Below are 26,013 nucleotides of genomic sequence, written 5' to 3' on the forward strand. Positions count from 1 at the left end.
ACGCCGGTAAATGGATTAGTCTTTCTTATAGAGTATATTATATTAATTTTTTTCTATAATTTGTACACCAACGAACAACAACTGACTAACCAATAAGCATAAATAAATGTTCATTAATACACATATTCAAATTACCTATAGTTCATCATTAATAAATAGGAAAATTTAGATATATTAATTATAACATAACAAAACTACTTTAAAAATGTAAGTTTGTTAATATTTTACCTAAAACACTGTAGTTTTGATACCTTAAATTTAAATTTATTTATTCTTACTATTTTATTTAGGTAGATAAAATCTTTTAATATAGGACTGTATTAATACCAAGTTGACATTTATATTTATAATTTTATATTTTATTAAACTATGCTTTATTTTTAGGACCAATTTAATGGATGGTTTAGATTATAATTTATTTGTAAATATTTTGACGTCATTAAAGAATAAAAGTGACTTGAGATGGACATTAAAAACTTTAAATACAGGACAATGTGCATTGAATTCTCAAGGAACACATTTATCAAATTATGAAAAAAAAAAGATACTAGAACAAAATATAAAATTAACAATTCTAACGGTTTGTAGTATTATAAATTATTTTTATTGTTAATTTTCCAACATGATTTTAAGTATAAATTATATTATCTAAATTCTAAAGATTTACTCATTTTACTATACATATTTATCTTATTTTTATTGAGTAAACATGATGTATTTGTACATATTGATAAAGAAAATTCAAATTTATTTTTTGTAAATTTGAACAGTTAAGTTACTTATATTTACGCTTACCATAGATCAATCTATTATAAGTAAAGCGCAGAATTTTATGCACTAAAAAGTATCAATATATGCCATGTAATATGCAGTCAAAATCTTAAAAATATGCAAGAAAATTTTAATTGTTTATATGACAGTTGCTTACAATATTAATAGAAATATTAATATTGTTACTTATATTTAAATGTTGTAAAAAAGGTATTATGAATTTAAAAATTAATATATTTTTTTTACATTTTATTTATTATTAAAATGAATAAACATATGTATTTCTAATTTTTCTTCAGTAAAGCTTTGACTTTTTCTGTTAATATATTTTTAAATACAGATGACAACAATCGTTCGATGTCCAACCAAGTGGTTTGGGCATATTTGAAACTATACATAGTTTAATAATAATATAACTTAACATTTTTCTTTTATTTCATTAATTATTGAAATGCTTTCATGTAATGTCACATTTTAAGTTTCTATATACCTAATTTATTTACTGCTGACATTAAAAATTGCAAATGAGTGTACATAACATATTAATCCATTCACAACATTATCATCTTCAAATTATATCTAGAACTTTGTAAATTTTTCTACTTGATACAATTTTATTTTGTACCTTTATTTATAATGTTATTTAAATCCAATGCAATACATTTTGAATTTTGTAAAAATAAAAAAGTTGGCCAGTAACTTCAAACTATAATAATTTAAAAAGATTACTGACAAAAGTCCAAAAATATGAAAAGGAAAAAAATATGAAATTGCATAAAAATCTCTAATTATAAGACATGTTCTGAATAACCATATATTAATGTAGATGAAAAATATATAATGGAATTAACTATTAAGTATTAATTATTGGTTAGTTTATAATGTACTGCAATAGACTTTTGAACGTTGCACATAATCATTTATCTTGGTCAGGAACATCATTTAAAGGGGGGAGGGTTGGTTTTGTAAAAAGTATACCCTTATTATTTCTGCATTTTACTGGCCTGCTATAAAATTTACAAACATAATGCATACAATTTGAAATATAATAATATAATGTAAAATAAATATAAATATAATGTATAATATAATATATATGGAGATAATGTATATTTATTATTTATTGATGTAGATAAAGATATTGTTATTTATGATAAAAACTATTAAAAACTTTCAACTTCCCAATTTTTTTAACTCATTAATATCTTAAATATACCTAACCTTATCAAACTCTTGCATGCGTTATACATAAACTACATATTTGCTATAATGAAAAAAAAATGGGCTACTTAAATGTTGGCATTCACAAAAATTAAAATTGTTTTACTGAATATGATCCCTGGCTTAGTTTGTTTAATAAAAATTTGGTCTGTTTATATCTACATATGTTATTAATTTGTAGGTAATACCAATAAACAGTATTGGTTTAGACTATGCTACAAGCAAAGCAATGGAAGTACTCGAAGACCTTCAGAGTATTAAAAAAAATACTACTATTAGAATGATGGGATATATTTTAATTAAAATTCTGAAATCAAAACTCCAAGGTTTATATATAAACGAACAAAAATTATTAATGGTAATGTTGTTTATTTTAAATAGTATTTATTATGTATTATAGTTGAAGTTTTATAAATAAATCATATGTTATATTTAATCTTAATGAAAATCAAACTTTTAATTTAGTTAAATATAATTAAATATTAATTAAGTTTAACATAATAGAAGTATGCACTCATTGTATATTTAACATTCTTAAAATATTAGCTAATTTATTCATTAAAACTAAGGTGTGCAAACCATAAAATAATAATAATAATACAAATTTAACTTATTTAAAAATTAAAGTGTAACTGACGTATAAGATATTAAAAATAATTAGTAAATATTTAATTATGAATTATGAATTATTAAGTTTTAAAGAAAGTAACGTAAGTATTTAATTTTGTGATAACTTATTTTGAAAACATAATAGATGAAATCAAACTTTAACAAAACTCCAGTGATATTTGTTCCAAGTCATAGAAGTTACCAAGATTTTATATTAATGGCATTCATATGTTTCAATTATAATATTGATATTCCATATGTTGCTGCAGCAATGGGTATTTTTACAATATTTATGCAATAGAAATAAAAGTAGAATAGTTGATTATAATATAATTTTTATAAGCTTTTTTTCCATAATATGTTTGAATATATTTTACATGGTTGTGAAATATGCCTATAACAGGGATTGGCAACTTGGGGTAACTATAAAGTGAAAATTTGAAACATAATTTTTTATTTTTTAGTATGGAAAATTAATAAAATTATATAGATATTAAACACAATTAATTTACAAAAAAGAACACCATAACATTTTAAAAACGATTAAATATTATTATAAAAATTTGATATCTACTTAAAAATTATATTTTTTAAATTCAATTAATAACAATAAACAAAAACAAGTATAACTTAATAATAATAATAATAATAATAATCTTTATTACAGACATAAATACTATAATTATCAATATACAATGTAACAGTTTTAATCGTGGGTAATTGAGAATGCAATATAATTATACAAATTTAAATTGATAAGTTTTAAAACTTAAAAAAAACTATTTTATGTGTACTTACATTTTACATCTTAAAACAACAAATTAAATAATACAATACAAATAAAATGTAGATAATTTTTAATTGTTAATACATTTTCTAAACTAAAACTTACTATGCTTATTTTATTTTTAGTATGTCATATGTAAGTACTTTTAGTCATTAAGTTGTAACAATGTCATTTGAAAGTTGCCTATCCTTGTTATAAAATACTAGAAAGAAGCTAATGTATGAATTATAAATAGTTTATACTAGTGATATATTTTGAGTTATTTTTCTGGAATGTCCAAAATATACCTCAAAACATGTCGCCAGATCTAAAAACTATTGAGCTATTATTTTTTTAAGTGAGGAAGGTTGTTCAGACATGAAGTACACCTTGTCAAAATATGTCACTGGTATTATATATAAGTATTTGAAAATTATATAATTTATATGTCAACGGTGTTATATAATTTTGTATGAATAACAATTATTACTTTATAGTTTATATAGATAAATAATATTTTATTGATTAAAATATTATAACTATTAATTTTCTACATGAGTATTTATAAAGAAAGCTAATTTTTATTTTTTATTTTTAGTTATTTATATTATTATAAATTGTTTTTTAGTATTTTGATTTGTTATAGAGTATGTCTCAAAAGTCATAATCACTCTTAGTATTTCTGTGGAAAATCAATATATTTAAATGCAGGTTTAATTTTTTTTTAAATACTATGAATAGATATGTAAAATACCAGTTATTCAAAATTGAAATTTTTAATCCTAACTGAAAGCTTCACTAATAATTAAATATTCACAGATTGACATAAAACAAATTAGCGTTCCAATTGAAATTGATTAAATAATGTAATTCGTTTTTGCTAGGTAACATAACTATTATTCTTAGAAGTTCAAAAACATAATTGGCTCTAACTTGATTAATTTTCATTAAATTTTAATATTCTTATTAATTTAAACTTTTAAAATAATATAATCAACAAAATGGCTATCTTGAAAATATGAAAAACTAATTTACATAAAAAAGTTTAATGTTGTGTCATTCAATCAAAATTTTTATACTTATTGCTATAAAAAAATCCGTATTTAATTATGTTGATTTTCCACGGAGATAATAAGGGTGATACAGGACTTTTTGACACACTGTTTAATCAAAATTTTATGATCAAATAAAAATTATTATACATTTTTATTTTGCATGTATGCTTTATTGTTATATTTGCAGTAGATAAATTATTTTTACACCTATTTTTGTTATTTATTTTATCACCTTAATTCATACTAAAAATCATTACTAAACATCATTTGAATCACCAAAAAATATATTAAATGCCTGAAAACTAAGTAAATTAATTTTTTTTTATAGATTTTAAAAACATGAAAATAATGGGGAATGTATTAAAACAATGTGGCGCTTTTTTCCTACATCGAGGGAAAAATGCACAAGATGTTATATACCGCTCAGTATTATATACTTATGTTAAACACTTAATAACTTATGAAAGTTCGCCCTTGCAATTTTTTATTGAAGGTACACGCAGTCGGTCTAATAAGTCTATTCATCCAAAGCTAGGTAAGAATAAAATAGAATAGAATAAAATTTATATTTTAGTATTTTACAAGCAAAAGATAATACAATACTTTAGTCATATAACATTAATCTTAATTGTTTGTACACTTTTCTTAAACTATTAATACATTATTTTCAAGTATGTATGTAGCTAATGTATACATTTATTATTGCATTTAGTTGCTTTTATATGAGTTCTGTGATTTTAGAAACAATTTGATTTGATAAAGATAAATAGCTCAAATTAAAATTTAAGTTTTAAATATATTTTTAAAGGTTTATAATATATTATTATTATTTATAATTGTATTAATTTCAGGGATACTTAAGTGTATTGTTAATGTTTTATTAAAAAATGAAGTCCAAGATATCATAATTGTTCCAATATCTATTAATTATGATCGCCTTCTTGAGGATAAATTATTTAGTTATGAACTTCTAGGAATTCCTAAGCCAAAAGAAACAACATTGGTATGTATCATAAAAATGTATTTATTTATTAACTTATTTAGAATTTTATTTTTACTTGTATTTTTGATTCAGAATTCAAGTTTTTTTTTTTATAATTTTATTTAAAAATTCAATGATTTTTATTGAGTTTTTTTATTTAGATTTTTATTTTACTAATTTAAGTCTATAAGCACTAAAATTTAGTAAATTTAACAAAATTGATCATTACTATTTAAATGAGTTAAAAGCTATGACGTTTACTTAGTTTTTTTGTTTTATTTTTAAATTGTAATTTAGCTATATTATATTGCTAGTACTAAAGACTAAGTTAATCAGACAGTTTAAAAAAAATATATTTTAATAAACAATAATGCAGAAATATTGATGTTTTTTAGGATTACTTATTTGGATTTTAATAATATTATAATCCGTTTCTTACCATTTAATAAATTTAATAAATTTAAGTTGTACAACATATATTTATATACATTTTACTATTGCATACTATAATTTAATTAAAATGGAATATATATTAAGTTTTCTATTACTATATCACAATTTTGGAAGCTCAATAATTAATACATCAAAGCAAAGCTTTTTCAAAGGAGTAGTTTACTAAAATTACTAATATATTATAATTTAAAGCCAATTAATAATAGCTTGTATAATGTATTTATATAAAAAATAAATATGTATATTTGTTTATGCCATAATCACTTGATTCTTAATATTTCCCCAATCAATTGTTAGGTAGGTGTAATTAATTATTTTTATTATAATTGGTAGTGGTGCTACAGATAATACCTGAACCATATGATTAATTAACGTATAATAAATGTAATTGATTATTTACTTTACATAGTCCTGCAAAAATTTCAATGGCATAATTTGCACAATTATAGGATTTTTTTATTTTGGTTTTTTCTGTATATCAGTTTATATATAATAAAATAGAAAAATGTATTCAGCAGTAATTTACATTTTTTATATAGATCTACATAAAAAAAAAGAATACATGTATATTATTTTACTAGACGTGTAGGAAATAGTAATTGAAGATTAATGATTAAAATATATATTTTGGAACTACAAAGAATGAAAACTAATCTTATAGTTCCTGATCAAAGAACATAATACATATGAGTATAGTTTTTATACTTTTGTAGATATCAATATTCATAAGTTGTTTTAATTTACTTATTTAAAAATTGAAAAAATAATGATTAAAATTTAATTTGATATTATAAATATATTATGTTTAACTAAAAAAATTAATATTAATAATTATTTTTTAGGGATTAATTAATAGCATTAAAAATATGGATGACCAATATGGTAACATTTATATTAATTTTGCTTCTCCTTTTTCACTTCAACAATATATTAAAGATATTAATGTAAATGGAAAAAGTAACGAAAATAATATTGTATTAACCCTTGCTCATGAAATTATTTATAGGTAAATTGTACACATTGTTGATTATATGCATACTATAAATAATATAATATAATTGTATTATTTATATTTATAGGCAACAACATAATATGATTTTATCATACTTTAACATTATAGCAGTTGCGTTAATTTATAATTTATCTAAAAATAAGACTGAAGATATTCATTTAGATATAATAATAAATCAAATTAGATGGATAAGTACACTTTTTAAAAAATGTGGGGCTCAAATTGAAGTGCAAGGTAAATCACAACAACATTATTAAATATTTAGTAACATATACTAAGTAACACTTCATAAAATATTATAATTAATTAATAATTTTGTATAATTGCAATATATTAAATAATCTTTGACTTTATATACTTAGAATAGTATACTACTGATAGATAAAAACAAATATAAATGTCAAAGGCTTAAAATAAAAAAAATTAAATTTCATTTTTTAAAACTGACTTAGTAGTTAGTACTAAAAGTTTCACAAAGCTGAAATTAATTATTTTTAAGATAAAATGTAATTTATAGTTAAGTACTTCTCAATATAAACATAGTAATTTAATCAAAAAAATGTTTATTAAAGCTAACATAAATTTGTTCTGCTGAACACAAATTTTCTATATTGTGATGCACAGGCATTCTTTTAAAACATGTTTGAATAAATTTAATTATTTTTATACTTATTAACTAAAATTACGTGATTTTTATTAAAAATATTATATTGTATAGTTAATAGTGCAATATATTTTTTAAATTATATTAAAATACAAATTACAAATTACACATGTTTCAGATGTTGATATTACTAGTAGAATTATTGATACTATTCAACTGCATCAACACTTTGTAACATTGAAAGATAATATTATACATTTTCGAAAGAACTATTCAAAGTACAATAACATTTATCCAATTAATTTATCAGGTAAAAATAATTTTTATTAACATAAATAAATATTGTTTAATATTGTAAAAATTATGTTTCCTATCATTTCTATTATAATTATTACATATCTGATTACAGTTATTTAAAAAATAACTAGTTTAAAAATGTGTGTGTGTGTTAATAATAATGATAATATCTGTTAATTATTTTTGGATTTTGAATAAAGAAAATTATTAATAGGATTAGTTTTACAACAAAATAATATTGGTTAGAATAAATCTCTTAAAGTTACATAAGTTGTATCACATAGATTATAGATATTATTATTAGTCAAGTTATTCTATAATTGCACATTTGTTTATGAAAAATTCATGACCATTTTTAGTCCAATACTACTGATTTTTTGTTGATTTAATATAGCTCCAAATCTAAATAAATACATTTTTCAAAGTTTAAAAATTTTTTACATGCCTAAAACTATACTTAGGTATTACATTGAAAATATTGTTTTAAGTTGAAAACAAAAATTATAATAATTATATGACTAGCATACAACAAGCCATGATGTGTTTTAATATTATCTATTGTATATTTGTATTTTCTGTAAAATATATATTTTTCATAACTTAATAAAATGTCAATTTATTTTTATTTCATAGGGAATTTAAATTTTAAAAATGAATTGTTTGATAATGCATTCCCATTGATTTTAAATCAACTTTATGTCAATCCTTCATTACACTTTATTATAAATATTGCATTTATAATTATAATTTCAAAATGTCAAATAATTTGGAAAAATGGTAAGTAAAGGGTCAATATTATATTATTATATTTAATCTATTTAAGTTTATACCTTTGTTATTAAATAACTTAAATATTTTTAAAAAAATCTAGAAAATAATTGAAAAAATGTAATTTGTTTATGTCCATTTAATTTAATTTAAGTCTATTTTACTTAGCCTAATAATTATGCAAGCATCAAATGTGTCAGGTTGTCACATTTACTAGCTCTGTTATCAATGTACTTGCCTTTTTTCGTCTTTAAATGCACAATCAAAAATGCTTTGCTCTTTTATAACAAAAAATTTTAATGATTATTATGTTCACTTGTACAATGTACATAATATGTTAATAACCAAAACAGTTAATGCTTAATAAATATACTCATATAATACAGTTTCACTTAAAGTAAAAATTAATAAATTGTTATAGAATTATACACTAACCCCATCAAATGCTATAACTAAATCTACCTTGTCTGTATACTATACAATTTAGTATTGTAATTTTTATACACATTTATAGTAAAGGTAATTAATTATTTAAATTTAATTTATATTCATATTATTTGGATGTTTATTGTATGATAATAGAATTTTAGTGTAATATTTAATTGTTTTAGACATCTTGGACTTAGAAGAAAAGTTTATTTTACTAAGAAGATTATTTGAGTTTGAATTTGTATTTTTTTATGGCTGTCAAAAAGAAGTGAGTGTGATAATTTTGCATATGTATATATATTAATATTTAATTTTATAATCTTATAAAATAGACTTTATACTCATAACAATACATATAAAATACATTTTTTTTTATAGGATTTTAAACATAGTATTTCAGTTTATCTTCATATACATGAAAAAGAAAAAGAACTGCTTCGTTATTTAACTATCAATCCATACGTAATATGTTATCGGCTAATATATAGTTGTTTGATAAACGTAATTAATTTTATAATACTTTTAATATTCAACTAAATTGTATTAAATGTAATATAATTTTCAGGCTCCTCAAAAAATAATTTCAGAAGAATTTATTTATAATTCAATTCACACGAAAGTTAATGAATTACATACACATCCTTATGGTTTGAGTAAAGATGTAATCAAATCTGCCTTAGATGGACTTCATAAAATGGAAATAATTGAAAAATATAAAAAGTAAAAATTATAAGATTGTATTAGCATACGGTTATATTATATTCTTATTTTAAGACAAATATTATATGTATAATACGACATATAAATCATTATTTGTACAGTTATATACTTATGACTTGAAGTAAGTTATTGAGTTCAGGATTTTATATACATTCTTTTTGGATCTATAATAACTTTATAATGATGTTTTATTTTTATTGATTCGTTTTTTTATTAGAAGACTGAAAAATACTTCAAAAGTAGTATTTAGTACTTCAATTAGTAATTTTAACTACAATTAAATTGTAAAAAACAGGAATTAATACTTACGCTCCAATTTTCAAATATATGATGTTTAAAATGAATAACTGTAAATAATTTAAAATTTCACCAAGTATTCATATAAACATTTCCTAGATGTTTTATAATTTTAAAAATATTTTGGTTCTTTGAGAAACATTTTTGTGGTTTGGAGGGTGGAAATATTAAACAAACATGTATGTAACTTCATTAGCAATCTTAGCAACTCGACATTAAATAATAAAACTAGAATAAAACACTATAACTTATAGTTAGGAAACGGATTTAAATGCTCTAAAAAACAAGAAAAATGCCTTAAAAAATACAATTTAATGCACTCATAACAGACATTTTTTTAAATGCTCTAAAAAAAGTTCTTATTCTTTTTAATTATTCATTTAATTGCATGTATGTATATATATACCTAATTGTTTATATATACGTGTCAACAATAATTTCGTTTGACAAACTGTATTATACCTGGTGATGGTATCATATTTATTTGATTGATAAAAACATAACAAACAATAAAAATAGAAGTATGACAAGGCAAAATAAATAATATTTTATTTTATTCTTTAGAATGAATTTTAACTAAATTTTTATAAAATTGTATCCATTCTTATATGAAAATAACTTAAAAACATAAGAATGCATTAAGAATGTAAAAAAAAAAATGCAAAATTAAAGTTACATTTTTTAATTCTTTGATGTATGAAATTAATTTTATGCTTGAAAAGTAATATTTTCGGGAAAAAAAGCAATTTGCATTCAAATTCGTTCCTTATAGTATATACACTTGTGGCCTGTGGTGTATTTAGGATTAATTTGAGGAGAGATATGTGTATACTACTGCTTGTGTATCCTTTAAATATTATAGTCATACATCAATGTTTTAATATTTTTATATACTTATTATAAAAATATAATGTACACGTAAGGTGTATATCGTTTATACAGTAAATATTGACAAATACTAACAATTTTGGCAAAAGTTGCTATTTTCATAATATTTATAAAAATGCAAATATTCAGTGTTTGTTAACATGCACTACAGCTTAAAAATATTTGGTGAATGTTAAATATCCTATAAAAATAAAAATGCAAATTTTTGGCATACTGTGGAGTGAGATAAATGTAGCTATTAATAATTGTATAATGAAGTATGTTTCTTTATATGTAATTTTTTAAAATCTTAAAAATTATGCCATATCTATGTTTATATCAAAATTTAAGTTAACATAGTGGTTTGTAGTTAGAATTCTTATTTTATAAAATACCTTGTATTTATACATGCATTTTGGCAAGAAATACCAAATAATTATGATTTATGACAATTATAATGAACAATATCATCTGTTTTTTATAAGAATATTTATTTAACATTTTGATTTTTAATTATTGATTTAATTTAATTTTGATTAAAAATGTCTTTTTAATAAATAAATAAAAAAAAAAAAAATACTGAATAAAATTTTGGATAAGACACAGATAAGAATTATTTTTATAGTTATTATAATAAGTTATAAATTTATAATATCTTATAATTTCAGCCATAAATAAAAAACAGTGAGAGATTACAAAATATATATTACATGTGTGTAAAAAGGAGAAAAAAATTATTGTTTTACCCTTTTAAGCACGCAATTTAAATAATCATAAACATTTTAATGAAATAGATATAATATTATACCTGTTAACTACTCAATATATGTTAGGAATTAGCAACATTATCCTTTTATTTATAATCAGTTAAAATGTTTTTCTTGTATCTTATGTTTCAATGTAACATATTCAATCTTGTTATAAATGTAAATAAATTAGTTGATATATTTTTTTTTTATTTCAGAAACGATATAATATTGTATGAAATAAATAGAACTTCAATAATGGTGTTGATTCAAATATTTGGTAAGATTTTTAAGAAAACTATTATTAATTATTTTGTTTTGTTTTATATTATACAAATATTAATAGTATTCTCTACCTATATTCAAATATTCAATATATATGCAATACTAAACTTGTAATATTTTAAATCATGTGAACAAAAATTATATAACATATTATAGCCTAATCAAATTAGACAAAATTGGGAACTAATTCCCTGAAAGCTGGATTTTGGTATATAAATAGTTTATACTTTCACTTATAGACATACTAAAAGTCCTGACATCTTAGCCTTGTACGTAGTCCCCCAATATTTTCATATTTAGTTATTTATATATTTAATTATTAACATTATACTGTATTTAATTAATTAAATTATGTGGATCTCATTTTCTTTAATGACGGTATATGGTTTTCTTCTTGCTTATACTCAAATAAATAATTGTTCTCGTCTATGTCATCAATGATTGGTTGCTGATTCAAACATGTTCCCCCTTGACAGTGTTCACATACATAGCAATCCTGTTTTCCAACAGCTGCAATTTTGTTTACAGTTTTGGTGCTGGCACAACTACCTAATTACTTTTAAAAGAGTATTCGGTGCTGGTGATTTTTTGTGAAAACTGAACTTCAATTTCCATTGTACACTTTCCAGCTATTATGGTTTTTGGTTTTTATATTTGCAAAATTTTTGATATATTTTTTACCTACCTACCTATATGATGTACTTCTATATAGAAAACAAACATAAAAAAAATGTAATGATAAAATATTTATTTTATATTAAAAAAGTAACCTAGGGAATTGGTAAAATAAGATTCCATTCTAATAAATAAATTATATTACATATTTCAATAGAAATATTTGGAAGGATATCATATTTTAACCACTATTTATAATATAACTATATTTTTAATGACATCAAAATATAATATAAAAGGTCAAATTGAACCTTGTTTTAATAAATATTATATTCTATCTTAATTATAATTTTTTTTTTTATTTTTTTTTTTTTTAGATAATATCATATCAAATGGGAACAATTTATTGAAATCAAATATTTAAATCTAAGATTTATTCAAAAATGAAAATGAATTATTTTTTTCAGTTATGCTTATTAGCTATTATTTATAACTACTTTTTTTCTTAGACATTTTCATTTTTAAGCATTTATATGACTTTATATGACTTTATGTCTATATTATTATATTATAATTATTTGACTATATTAACATTTATTTTTGTAGCTGCTAACAAAACATATTATGACTACAAATATGTTTAACTAGGTATAAATTTATGTCATCAATGAAATAGAACATTAAGTATTTTAAATATGCTGACCTAACAAAATATAATAAATAGTAAATTAATTATTTGCTTTGTTTTTTTTTAATTTAATAACTAAATACTTCTATAAAGTTTTCCTGTGAAATAATTTATAATGATTTAAATTCATTATCAGTTGTTATATTGTGCAGAAAGCAACGAAAAACTGCACTAGTGTACTCATCAGTCGTCAGTCATCCCTATAGTCTCTTAGATTCTAGTAATATAAAGTTCAATTTATTTTAGAGTTTAATTTTTGTCAAATCAATTTGATAATTGTAAGAAAAAAGGTATTATTCGTATAACACACAACTTAGAAATAATATTCTTAGATAAATAAAAATGTTTAAATTGAGTTAAAGTTATATAATTTAAATATTGTAGTAATATATTTTCTTTATGATCTTAACCTTTAATTTTCTTGTTGTCTCCGTAACTTTGTTGTCCGTAAAAAATACCACCTTTTATATGATTCAAATTCTGTTCAATTCGTTAATATCCAGCATGGTAGTGGACCTGTCAGTGTCTGCGGCACTGTCAAAGTAATTGTAACACTTTCGAAGTAAATGCACAAGCAATCCCGGCGGTGTTGTCAATAGTGTCAATACCACCAAAAAAAAAGTGGACACTGTCAGTGTACAAACATCTATGACGGACGAATAAAACTTTACCAACTAGGCATTTAAAACTTATTTCATAATTATCTGTCACTGTGAACATTGTTAGTTCACTACGTCAAATTCCCCACCAATGCTAGTCTTTAAGACTTTTTTTCTTAACGCGATTAAACAACCACATCTTTATTCATTTTCATTTATCATTAACCGTTTATAGAATTGAACATACCAATAATAATATAATAATATAGGTACATTCTATATTATTTTAACATACCTACCTACTACTTCTTATGTCACCCGTCACCTACTTTGTATATTCTATTATTATTAGAATTCTATTTCTTCTAACAACGCGCAACGAGTAATATTGATTGTGTATTCACGCGAATAATAAATAAATATAATTAGGCAATTAAAACGACACTTTGCAATATATTAATTAATTTATAAAAGATAATAAATTAAAATAATTAAATATTAAATTACATACATTTTAAAATAATACAAAATACAAAAATTAATAACATAACAACAAATGTACGACACGGATATTCAATTTTTCGTAACGCCTCGAATCTTGATGGCCATGTACTAATGATACAATTGAAGGGAAATTCTATTATTATCAGCGTCGCGTTTCGTTCAAGCTCCATCACCGCTGGATTTCGTTACCAATTTATCATAATCTCATTTTGATGTTCTACATAGCAGTGATGAACCTTAAATCATATAAAGGCAATAGGGCAACCCAATGCTACTAAAGGCCTTTAGTTATCTTTTTTAAATGAAAATCTAGTGGGCCATAAAAAGCAAAACAAAAAAGTTATATCTACGTTTTACGATAAACATTATCGATTTTATAAATATAATAAATTTAAATACAGAAAAATTCTAACATTTTATATTTTTATAAAGTAATTTGAAATGTAGCATATTGTCAGTTAAAAATGGTACGTGGGCCACCAGTTGTCCATCTCTGCTCTACAGCTATGCCATTGAATTATTTAAAAACTGTTAATCTAATGTTTTTATATTGGTTCATATTTTTATAAATGCTCGTAAGAAAATGAACTTAGGATAAGATGATTAAGCCAGAAACACTCGCGGGAGTGTACAGTGTACTCAACAACAGTGGCGTGTTAAGGGGGTGGCTATGGGGGCATTAGTCCCCCCCCCCCTTGGGACTAAGCTATCTTTTTTTCTAAGGCGAGTATTATGATGTATCAATCAGTGACGGATCCAAGGAAAAGGTAAAAGGGTAAATATCCTTTAATATTAGCTTGAGCTTATTATATTTAAATTTTATAAATTTATAAAAGTATAAAAATGTTGTTATTGATACCAGTTTGTAAAAATAAATTCTAAATGGTGAATATTATAAAAAGTAAATAATATAAGTAATTAATGTATTAATGATATAGGTATATTGCATACTAAAATTACTTAAACCATATTTTAATGTTTAACAAAATAAAGTATTTTCTTTTAATTAGCTATTGTTTAAAATAATTACTGAACAATCTTTGTAAATTTGTAATATATCAATACTTTAAAAAAATTGATCTTAACTCCCACCAATAATTCTAATTTTAATACCTATAAGATTTAATAAACAATATAGTAGGTATAGTAAAAAATTATAACTTCATTAGAAGTGTGACATTAAATTATAACATATCTAAGTCAATTTTTAAATATTTAGGTATTATAAATTATTAAGCTAACATACCCAATAGGTAATTTAATCTAAATTTTGTTTTCAAAGATGTTTGTATTTTCTTAATTTATAATAGGATATAATTAAACAAGATTTAATTCATAATTTTATTAAATATGCGCAGAGGTTGAATTATTTAAATTTTCAATAAATGTATCTAAATGAATACGTTTAACTTGTACAATGTTGTTCAATATATGTATATTGATGGTGTATTGGTGTATACTTGTTCAATATAGTAGTTATCAAATATTTCTTTATGGTTAACGTATTAATTTCAAATATTTGAAAATCTGGAACAATAAATAAAAAGTTTTGTTTAATGAATTTGTCAAAATTATTATTATGCAATCATTATTTTTTTTTAGTAAAATCATAAAAAACCCTGTAATGGTTGTACTTAGCCTTATAAAAATACTTCGAAAATACAAATACAAAATAATAATAATATAATTACAAATTAAGTATTTAGAAAAAAATGTTTTGGTATGTACTATGAACCAACATTTTAAAAATGTTTTAGTATATAAATTAAATTTCTCCTGCAGTATAGGTATTTAATCCTAATTATACACTTATATATACTCGTAGAAGATAATATAAATAAGCTTATTGTGTTCTATACATAAATGTATTTTAATTAAATTCCAACATACGATATTTTGAATGTTGGCTAATTTATTTACTTAGGTATTTAAAAAACAGTATACATTTGATTTTTGATTTTTGATTTTACACGTTTATTTTTAATTAAATATCTATTATTTATTTTTTTAATTTTGTCACATTTATTGCACTATGGTTGTCTTGATCTCTTGGTGATTGACAATGTCGCAGTTATCTAAAATCATCATTTTCGATAAACGGCTATAAAAATATGTTCACAATTTCATCAAAATTAATTAGATATATTATGGCAATTTAATAATTGCGCCTAAAATTACATTTTTATATACTTACCAATAATTGCGCTCTAAACATTTTAGGATTGATAGACCAATTTTGCTCAAAACATTTTACAATACCGAAGGAAAATGTATTAGTTATAATTATTATATAATAAATGAAAACACTGACCTATTTTTTGTGAGTATTAATACAGAATATAATATAAATAAATAATTTTTTTTCGCATTTTACAAGTTATTTTTTGATCGTCAATTATTCAAAATTAAATACCAGTTCATTACCTTATAATACGTTTTATAAAATTCTCGATACTGTTATAAAATATGAATACCCAGTCACTTTAATCAGTAATCAATTGATCAATAAATAAATTTTAATTTGCAAGCATTTTAGTACATATTATACAAGCGCGATTGGAATACTTATCCTAAAATATAAGGCGCGCAATTGTAGTGCCGGATAAACCGCCGGTGCAAGTGGTGCATTGTACCGGTCACTGGGGCCCTGACTTTAAAATATTAGGGGGGCTTGGAGCTCCAATATTAAGTACATTAAACATCAAAGTACCATAAAATAAAATAGATATACTTGGTGAAATTTGTTTTGTTTTTTTCAAATAGTGTATTGGATTTTGGTTTGAAAGTATTTTTAATTTATTCCTATCGGTGTGAACTTTACCCAAGACGTTTTAATGAAACTAGGTTTAGATACTAAAAAATGTCGAGGCCATGGATACGACGGAGCTTCTGTGATGAGTGGAGCACATTCAGGAGTGCAAACAAGGATAAAATATATTGTTCTATCAGCCAAGTATTTATTTTTCCATGGCATTTCTATCTGTATAGTTTCTACAGATATTTTAAAATAAAGATAAATTATTTTATCATAATACAAATATTATAGTTCTTACTTAGAGTAAATTAAACAAATATAAGTTAAGAATTTAAAATTAGTTGTCATATCCCTTGTTATTTACTGCATCAATCAAATATCCCATGTTAAATTGTAGGTCTATTAAGGGGATCGAAGCCGGTCGAAAAAAACTTGTAATATGTGTTTGGTAGATTTTGATTTAGAAAACAAATTTGAACTTAAATTATAGTTTTTTATGTTTCGATCAAGGTGATTTTAGATATTTAAAAAAATGAACATGTACTTAAGTCTTCATCAACAAAGGAAATTAATTGTGCCTATTGTTATTAATTTATTTTAATGATTAATTTGAGTATGTATTATTATTTGACATAAGCATTATGCTACGTCAACAGTTAAAGGGACGATTAAATATCGTGAGCAATAAATACGTACCAATGAATTATTTTAATTAAAAATAAAATTATTCGTATCTTTTCAAATTCATAACACTTAAGATGAAAAAAAAACTGAATCCATCCTAGTCCATATAGACTAGAGCAGGGTGGCTCGATCGCGACATGCTTTCAACTTAAATAGACTTGTGATCGACCTCTAAGTGTATATTTGTGTTACTTTGTTTAGCCCATGAATATAAAATTTAGATTCAGAAAAAAAGCAATAAATAACTATAAAAAACGACACTACATACAATATACACCCAGATGTCTTTATTAGGCATAAGCTTACGCCCCGCCAGCATTAAAGGAATGATTAAATATCGTGAGCAATAGAGCAATAAGTATGTACCGATGAATTATTTTAATTATTTCTACCTATCTTTTCACTTTTATTACATCCATATACATTTATACAGAGGACTGTGGGCTAAGATTGAATCCATCCTTAATCCTTATCCATAGGTTAGGTTAGATATTAAAGAACAAATTATACAGATAGGTACTCCAAATTTTTTATAACCATTTGAAGTTTATTATTTTTACGATTTTACGAGCCTAAGTAGATTTTTTATTTTAAAAAATCGAGGTTTTATTATAATTAAATCTAAACTAATTAATTAAATTTTTAAACATTAATTTGTTAAATGACTAGATAAGTTTTAAATATTTATCCTAGGAATTATAACTGTTCGAATTTGACTATACTATCCTTTATAATATTTGAATTGCTCTTAAACTCATAACTAAATGAATAATAATAATAATTTTAGATTAAAGCTGGAGCTAATTATAATTCGAAGAACGTCGGTAAATACAGCGAATTATTGCAAATCGAAGTATATTGGGAGAAAATGGCATATCGTATACCCTAGACCAAATTTTTATAAACCATGAAATGTTTGGTAATATTTTAAAAATTATTATACAGAGTGTTCCGAATTTCATGTGACAACAGATTTTAGCATAATATACTTAATTAGAAAAAAATAACCTATGTGAAAATTTTTTTGAATCATATAATCTAAATTAATTTGATATTAAATTTTTATTTATCAATTAGGATAGGATTTAGGGAGGTTCGAGGGGTAACTTTAAAAATTCAAATGGGAACCTATATTTTTTAAATATAGCACAGTTTAGTTTTAAATGAATTTTAACTGGTCGTTAACATTAATGTGTTAATAACTGAAGGAGTTATCGACATCTGAATATTGGTGTTAATTTATAAAATTCTACGGTGAATAATACTAAAAGTGCTTCCGTTCTACGACCTTAATAATCTGAGTATCAAATTACTAAATTCCCAAGTCTAGCTATAACCTTAAGTCTTTAATAACTTTTAATCATTGCAACAACATCCAAGCCCTAGTTATTATTAATTAATATTGGATAAATCATATCTTTATGTTGTGTGAAGGTGATGTTCTTTCAAAAACTGTTTGATTTTTATCCAAAATTTAACTATTTGTTGAACGCGAAGTTTAATACAAGTTTTTAAAATCAATGTTGTCATTTTGCAGTATTTAGAAATAGTATATTTAGTATTAAGTTTATCAAACAAAATATGAAAGTAGATATGTAGTATGTTATTACCTATTATTTAAATCAAAAAATATATTTAGGTACCTAAATTGGTCGAAATACAGGTACCTAATTGTATAAATTTTAAATAATTGTATGCTGTATATTATAGGGTGACCGTTATAAGAAAATAAAAAGCAGTTGTAATACCCCCTCTCCCATCAAAAAATTATTATTATTACTTTACCCTTTTTGAAATAACTAACCTAACCTAAATAATAAAAATGTTCAAATGTTTAGGAATATATTTTTTTTATTGTCATTAATCAACACAATTTTGCATTTTAAAACTAATACAATTTTTTTAAACAATTAGGAAAATTGCTTTTTTATTATTAAACACTAATTTAATTGTTCATTAGCATTGGCGCTTGATTTTTGTTTCACGGAAACTTTTATCTGTTATTTATAACTTTGGTTATAAAACTGTTTCATACTTTCTTAACTTTATTTTAGTTAAATGTTTATAAATTGGTAGGATTAAAAGTTAATATTTTCAATGATGCTATGCAAATAAGGTACCTATATATTTTATTACAAACTTGAGAAAATTATTACTGATAAATTTGAATTGGATATACATAGATCGACAATAGTGCATTCAATCTAAATATATGGTTGAGCCCAAAGAAACATTAAATTTAATTAAAACAACTATTGAAGAATCAGTATACAAAGGATCTATAAAAATAGGAATTAATTTGTCTGCTTTCAAGTTACGCGTGCAAGGCATTCATTTTCCTATCAATAAGGAATTCAATTTTTTTTTTTTTTTTATAAAAGCTTGATATTTTTTTTTTACACAAATGTTTTTTTGCATATTTTAGTATTTTTAGTGCATATTTAAGCGCTTATGTGAATATTTTTTAGAGCATATTATTGCGCCCGTAGCTTATAACCTAAACTTTTTTAGAGCTATAAGTTATGAGCCTTGAATTTATTATGTTACGTCTGTCGTCTTAAACACGCTAAAAGTTATTTTTCATATTGTAAATAACTAGTTAACTTTAAGTTGGATAAATAAAATTTATTCTTACGATATTATATTTTTATTGAGTATGTATATATTATGCACAGGGCCGGTGCTAGGTTTTGTGAGGCCCTAGGCAAAATATTCCCGAGGGCCTCGAAAAAAGTTTTTACAAATCAACAATGAAAAACAAAAAGATACATTTTATAGTATTTTACTATTTTACTATAAATTCATAAAATGATCTTTGTTGTTGATGTTGAAAGTTTTTTTTTTGCTCATCACTAGTCATCACCATACACATTATAATGTTATTATAACCATGTAACTAATATACGAATACGAATTTTGTTTTTTTAATATAATATAATTTATAATTATTTATAAGTAGATACATAAATAAATAAAAATAATTTGCTACACTGAAAGTTTAATTATTGGAATAAACAGTGACTATTTATTAAGTAGGTACACTACAACATTTTGTGCACTACAAAATCACAAATGGGTACTACGGAAAATAAAAATGTGCGCCTATGTCTATAATAATCAAGCTGTAATATTTTTCCTAATAATTTATAAAGCTGTTGCCTATTAATAAGATTAATAAAAATGTAATTTAACTATACTAAATAAACTAGTAAAAATTATTTTGTTAAGAGGCCAACAATAGGACACAATCGACCGTAAAAAAATGTTAAATGAACATGTAAAAACGGTAAAAAAAACGTTTAAATAAAATATTTACAGATGTATAATAACTATAATAATATTATATATCTACCTATATTTATTATAATTTATGACGTAATGGTGTATAATAATTCATTATAGTAGGTATAATGACCGCTACTTAAGTAATTTTGATAAGCAATCTATAAGGAAATGAAATCGTGTATTTTTATTCACTCGTGTGTTTATCGATAGAGGCAAATATTGGGCAAAACCCATGATATTCATATATCGAACAATTTGAAATTATTCCTTATCAAGATTGGACTATACTATTATTATACTTGTACATATTTAATGATTCTGTTGGATAAGTAATTTAGATACAAAAAAAAACCTCACATATCATTATTCATAGTAAAACTCATATAAAAACGCAAGGCCCCATAAACCGTGAGGCCTTTGACGAGTTTGCCATATGCATAATACATAATATAGTAGGTTGTAGGTACATAGATATAACTTATAAGTACAATGGACGCCGCTTGTAAGACTCACTTTGGGACCAACACAAAGTGAGTCTTATAAAGTTATATACAACCAAATGATTCTTATAATATGTGAAGTGGGGAAAAAAACAAAAATTTTAATTACATATTTATGAATTTTATTTGAATTTACTTTAATACATATTACTTATTAATGAATTAATGAAAAAATAAGATTACTAAATTAAAATGTTATTATACAAATTATTACATATATTAATAAAAAATTATAAATTATATATGTACTATGTACATACTTATAATTGATTTATTTCAAATTATGTTACTTTTTTTATTTTTTATTTGTTGTACATACACACATTATATAGCACGAATCGAAACCAGTAATAACCAACAAAAAAATGTAATTTTTTAAAACCAATTTATTTTTAAATTTTAACCAAAAATGTTTATTTTCTACCATTTTTTTTTACAAAACTTGAGTCTTATAACCGAATATTTTATAATGTTTTTTACGTCCTAGACCGTTCCAGACGATTTTGAATCTAATAAACGATTGAAGTTTATAACCGTGAGTCTTATTAAGCGGCGCGCGGCGTCTACTGTATGACCAATTTATGTTTTATGGGGGTTACAAAATATCTAATGCTTGGAGGTATCGCCGGTTTTTGCCAATACCTTTTCCCGACAGTTAAACATTTTTTAATTTTAAAGTTTGGGTATTGTTACGTAAAGATTTAATAATATTTTATATTTTAATAACTATACTACTATAGGTAATAGTATGACATCTACGTATAAATAATTGTTAATATTGAAATATAAAATAATATTAATGTTAAGATATATAGGTATAACGTACAAGCAAATAATTTTCGCTTAGCTCTTGTAAGCATTTCCAAGACATTGAGTTCCAAGAAAACCAGCTCCAAAAAGAACACCCTCTAAAAATAGTAATTAAGAATTATTATATACTCTCCAGATATTTGTTTTATGTTAAATTTATTTATATTCTATAAAGATAATAAAGTAGTATCTCACCTATATATTTATGAAGGCCCAGAGTTGTTTACTTCAGTCATGATTGAAATATTTGAATTCGTTATTGATATATATTTGAAAATTATTCGATGTTTGTTTTAAAAAATAATGAACATGCATTTAAATTGCACTGTATATTATATGATATATGAACAGAATATTACACAGTAGTGCAATACTAATTTACAGACTACAGCAGTCGACTGTTTTTATATCAATAATTAATTTTGGAAAATAATTTATACATAGTAATAAGTAAAAATAATTTAAGCTGTAATATACTTCTATATTACTATATTATCTATCTTGGAGTTAAGACGTTGTGGGGGAAACTTATGTATATAACGTACTGTAATGTCTGTAAGTGTTGAATAAAAAATTACTATTGATAATCATAAAGTTTACCCCAAAAATCGGAGTACAAGTCATCTATATAATTCCATGTCAGTTAAAAATAATATATACAATATCGTTATAAATATATAAATTATATATTATACACTGACCATCAGACATGATGTTACATTTGTTTTTTTTTTTAATTGATTTTAGTTTTATTCGTATTTTTTTTATCTATGATTCTAATTGTTTTTCTATATTTATTTCTGTATATTATCTCCTGCCCATATTTCCTCCTGTTTTCACTGGCAAACCAAAAAAATGTATTGTCTCTCCTTATTTTTTGTTACCTTTATAAATAAAGTTTTTATAATTTGTTTTTTTTATTTTGAGCTATTTTGTGTATTGTCATTATTGTAATATTCTTTGTTATATTCTCAAATGTAGTTTAACTACCTATCAATTCTTTCTCATACATTCTATTATTATTGTAATAGATTTTTTTATACATGTTATGAAATACAATGTTATACAATTATTATAACCAGTGAATTAACCACAATTTTTTTTATATTATTATAATATTTATTTTTGTACTTTTCCACATTATATGTATGAATACAAAATTTTTAAAATCTGTCTCATTTTTGTATTATTTTTTTTTATGATTTATTTGAATGTTGTATATATTTTTGTACTTTTGCTCATTATATTATGTATTAATATCAATTTTTTGAAAATCTTGTATTTTTCATATATATATACATACTTTTATTTTCATGCCGTGTTGTTATTTATTGTTGCATTATGTTTTTTATTTTGTATAATTGATACTACTTTGTTAAAATATTGTAAATTAATAAAATAATAAAAATCTAATTTTTGGTAAAAATGTAGTTGTTTATTTAGAATAATTATGATTAGTTATATATACACGAGGTCCGTTAGAAAAAACGCTTTTTTCAAAGTGATGTGATACAAAAAGTAATTGAAATGAATATATTTTTTTTCTACAAAAAATGCAGAATCATACGCAGTTTTTTTAATACATTACAAAATTTAGATTCTAAAACTAATGTCAGTAGTATGGTGCATTTGAGGCGCAAATCGCAATACAGGAATCCAGGCGCTCGTAAAACGAACCTATCGCAGCGGTCAGCATCTGTCCTGGAACTTTTCTTAACATTCGTGTGATCTTTTACTTCAATTAATTAATAGGGTTCGTGGCTTGTGTTTAAACTTTTGATATTAAGAGATCTACAAGAAACACATGTACTTAAAATCGTCATACAATACTTACAAGCTACAACACTTCCACATAATACTAACATCACCAAGTCTCTCCATATCTTAATTCAATCCTAATTAATTTTTTTTTATGTAAATAGCGCATAAAACAACGATAGGTGAAGATGATTTTAAAGTTTTGAATGAACATTTACAACAGCAAACTTACTATGGAACAATTATATCGGAATCTATAAATAGTGGAACTCCTTCAATAACTGGCTCAATTTAAGTTTTCGCAAAACTAAAAAAGTCAAGAAAAAAATTATAAAATTAAGTTTTTTTTACCCATGGGAAATATTTTAACTTTTCGGTCAAAATGATGAGTTTCATCTAAAAAATTAATATTCGGAAGAAAAAAATGAAACAATTGCGATTATGCTATTCGTCCAACCACGGGTGTCACTTGTTTCTGCCAAAAATAAACTTTCATTTTTCCGCCAAATTACAAAAAACGTCATTCCTTTTTCCGTCAATTATTTATTTTTATTTTTTATTGTTATTAAAAACGTCATAACTTACAAAAATTAAATTATAAAAATTATACATAATTATCTATGTCTTTTAAGCTGTAATAAGCTTGTGTTAGAGATAGAGGGTAATAAAATTTTAATTAAAATGTTTATGCATATATAGCAAATTAACAACAGAAAAACAAACAAATATAAACAAATAGTAAACAATTTAGATACAGTAATAGAAGCTAAAATTAAATTATTTTTAAATTATTAGAGAGACAATCAATATTACATACTAATTTTTTAACATTATTTTGCGACAGCTAAATATTTTTTTTATACTCACATAGTAACATGAGTACATGACATAGAGTTAAAAAATACAGGTCCTAAATAGTTAACAAAATATCGACCAAAAGATTTTCACGGGTAATCAATAGGTATATAAACCGTCTATTTTCCCTTTTGTCAACAAAATCTTGACCGTCAAGGTCTTTATTGAAATTTTCAAAGGTGAACAGAATGGTAAATTTTTTATATAGAAATTTTACAAGTAGGACACCCAACTCTTTATAGTTATGCGAGGTAGAACCTGATAAAGAATATTTATTTAAGGGAATTCTAACTATGTTATTCTGATTTGTTTGAAGATGATTTAAAAAACAATCAGCCGATCCTCCTCAAATTAATAAATCATATTGAAAAATGGATTGGTATATCGCAAAATAAACTACACGCATTGTGTGTTTTGGTGCCAAATTTTTAAATTAATAGAATTTATAAATAAGCTGACGTAACTTTCCTACCAAATTATTTATGTAGATTCCAATGTAAATTATTATAAAATATGATACCTAAATATAGTTATACATTATAGAATTTTAACGTTCTAAACTTCTAACTACTAACACTAATGCGTCTTATTTATGTACGTAGAAAATATTTTATTATGATATTATATCTAATCTGTATCTGATGCCGCATATACTGAAACTTGTTCGATTTATCGAAAGTTATAGTGTTTATTGAGAATTGAGTAGGTATAGTGATCAATGAATAGTGAATTAGTGTGTGATGTGATTTTAAGTAAGATAAGCTCACGTGTGTTAAAATAATTAGTAGTAAACGTGAAATAATACATTAATTATAATAAATAATTTTAAGTTTAGTAAAGCGCGCAAAAGTAAAAATAAAATACATACATCGGAAATGTATTAACAAATATCAAATTATGTAAGGACAAAGTATTCACAAAAATAAATTTTGATAGTGAGTATTTTTTAATAGTTTAAGTAATAGATTTATAATATTATTGTACTTATATAATAACTTGAAAAAAATGTGCGTAATGATTTAAATATAGTTGTAGCCTTGTAGGTATACAAATTATACAATAATTATTGTTTGACTGT

At 22.8% G+C, this 26,013-nt stretch overlaps 1 protein-coding gene across 1 annotated transcript; it reads left to right on the plus strand.

Moving 5' to 3' along the window:
- The first annotated feature begins 75 nt into the window (after window positions 1-75).
- LOC113558127 (dihydroxyacetone phosphate acyltransferase) lies at window positions 76-24,375 on the plus strand. Its single transcript, XM_026963636.1, has 15 exons — window positions 76-207; window positions 385-580; window positions 2,174-2,350; window positions 2,747-2,876; window positions 4,751-4,957; window positions 5,274-5,425; window positions 6,700-6,863; window positions 6,937-7,103; window positions 7,652-7,783; window positions 8,404-8,547; window positions 9,150-9,235; window positions 9,346-9,468; window positions 9,533-9,687; window positions 11,816-11,877; window positions 24,245-24,375. Coding segments are annotated over exons 1-15 (2,028 nt in total). The 5' UTR covers window positions 76-205.
- The last annotated feature ends 1,638 nt before the right edge of the window (window positions 24,376-26,013 follow it).

This window comes from Rhopalosiphum maidis, chromosome 3 (assembly GCF_003676215.2).
Source record: "Rhopalosiphum maidis isolate BTI-1 chromosome 3, ASM367621v3, whole genome shotgun sequence".
In the NCBI taxonomy this organism is placed as follows: domain Eukaryota; kingdom Metazoa; phylum Arthropoda; class Insecta; order Hemiptera; family Aphididae; genus Rhopalosiphum; species Rhopalosiphum maidis.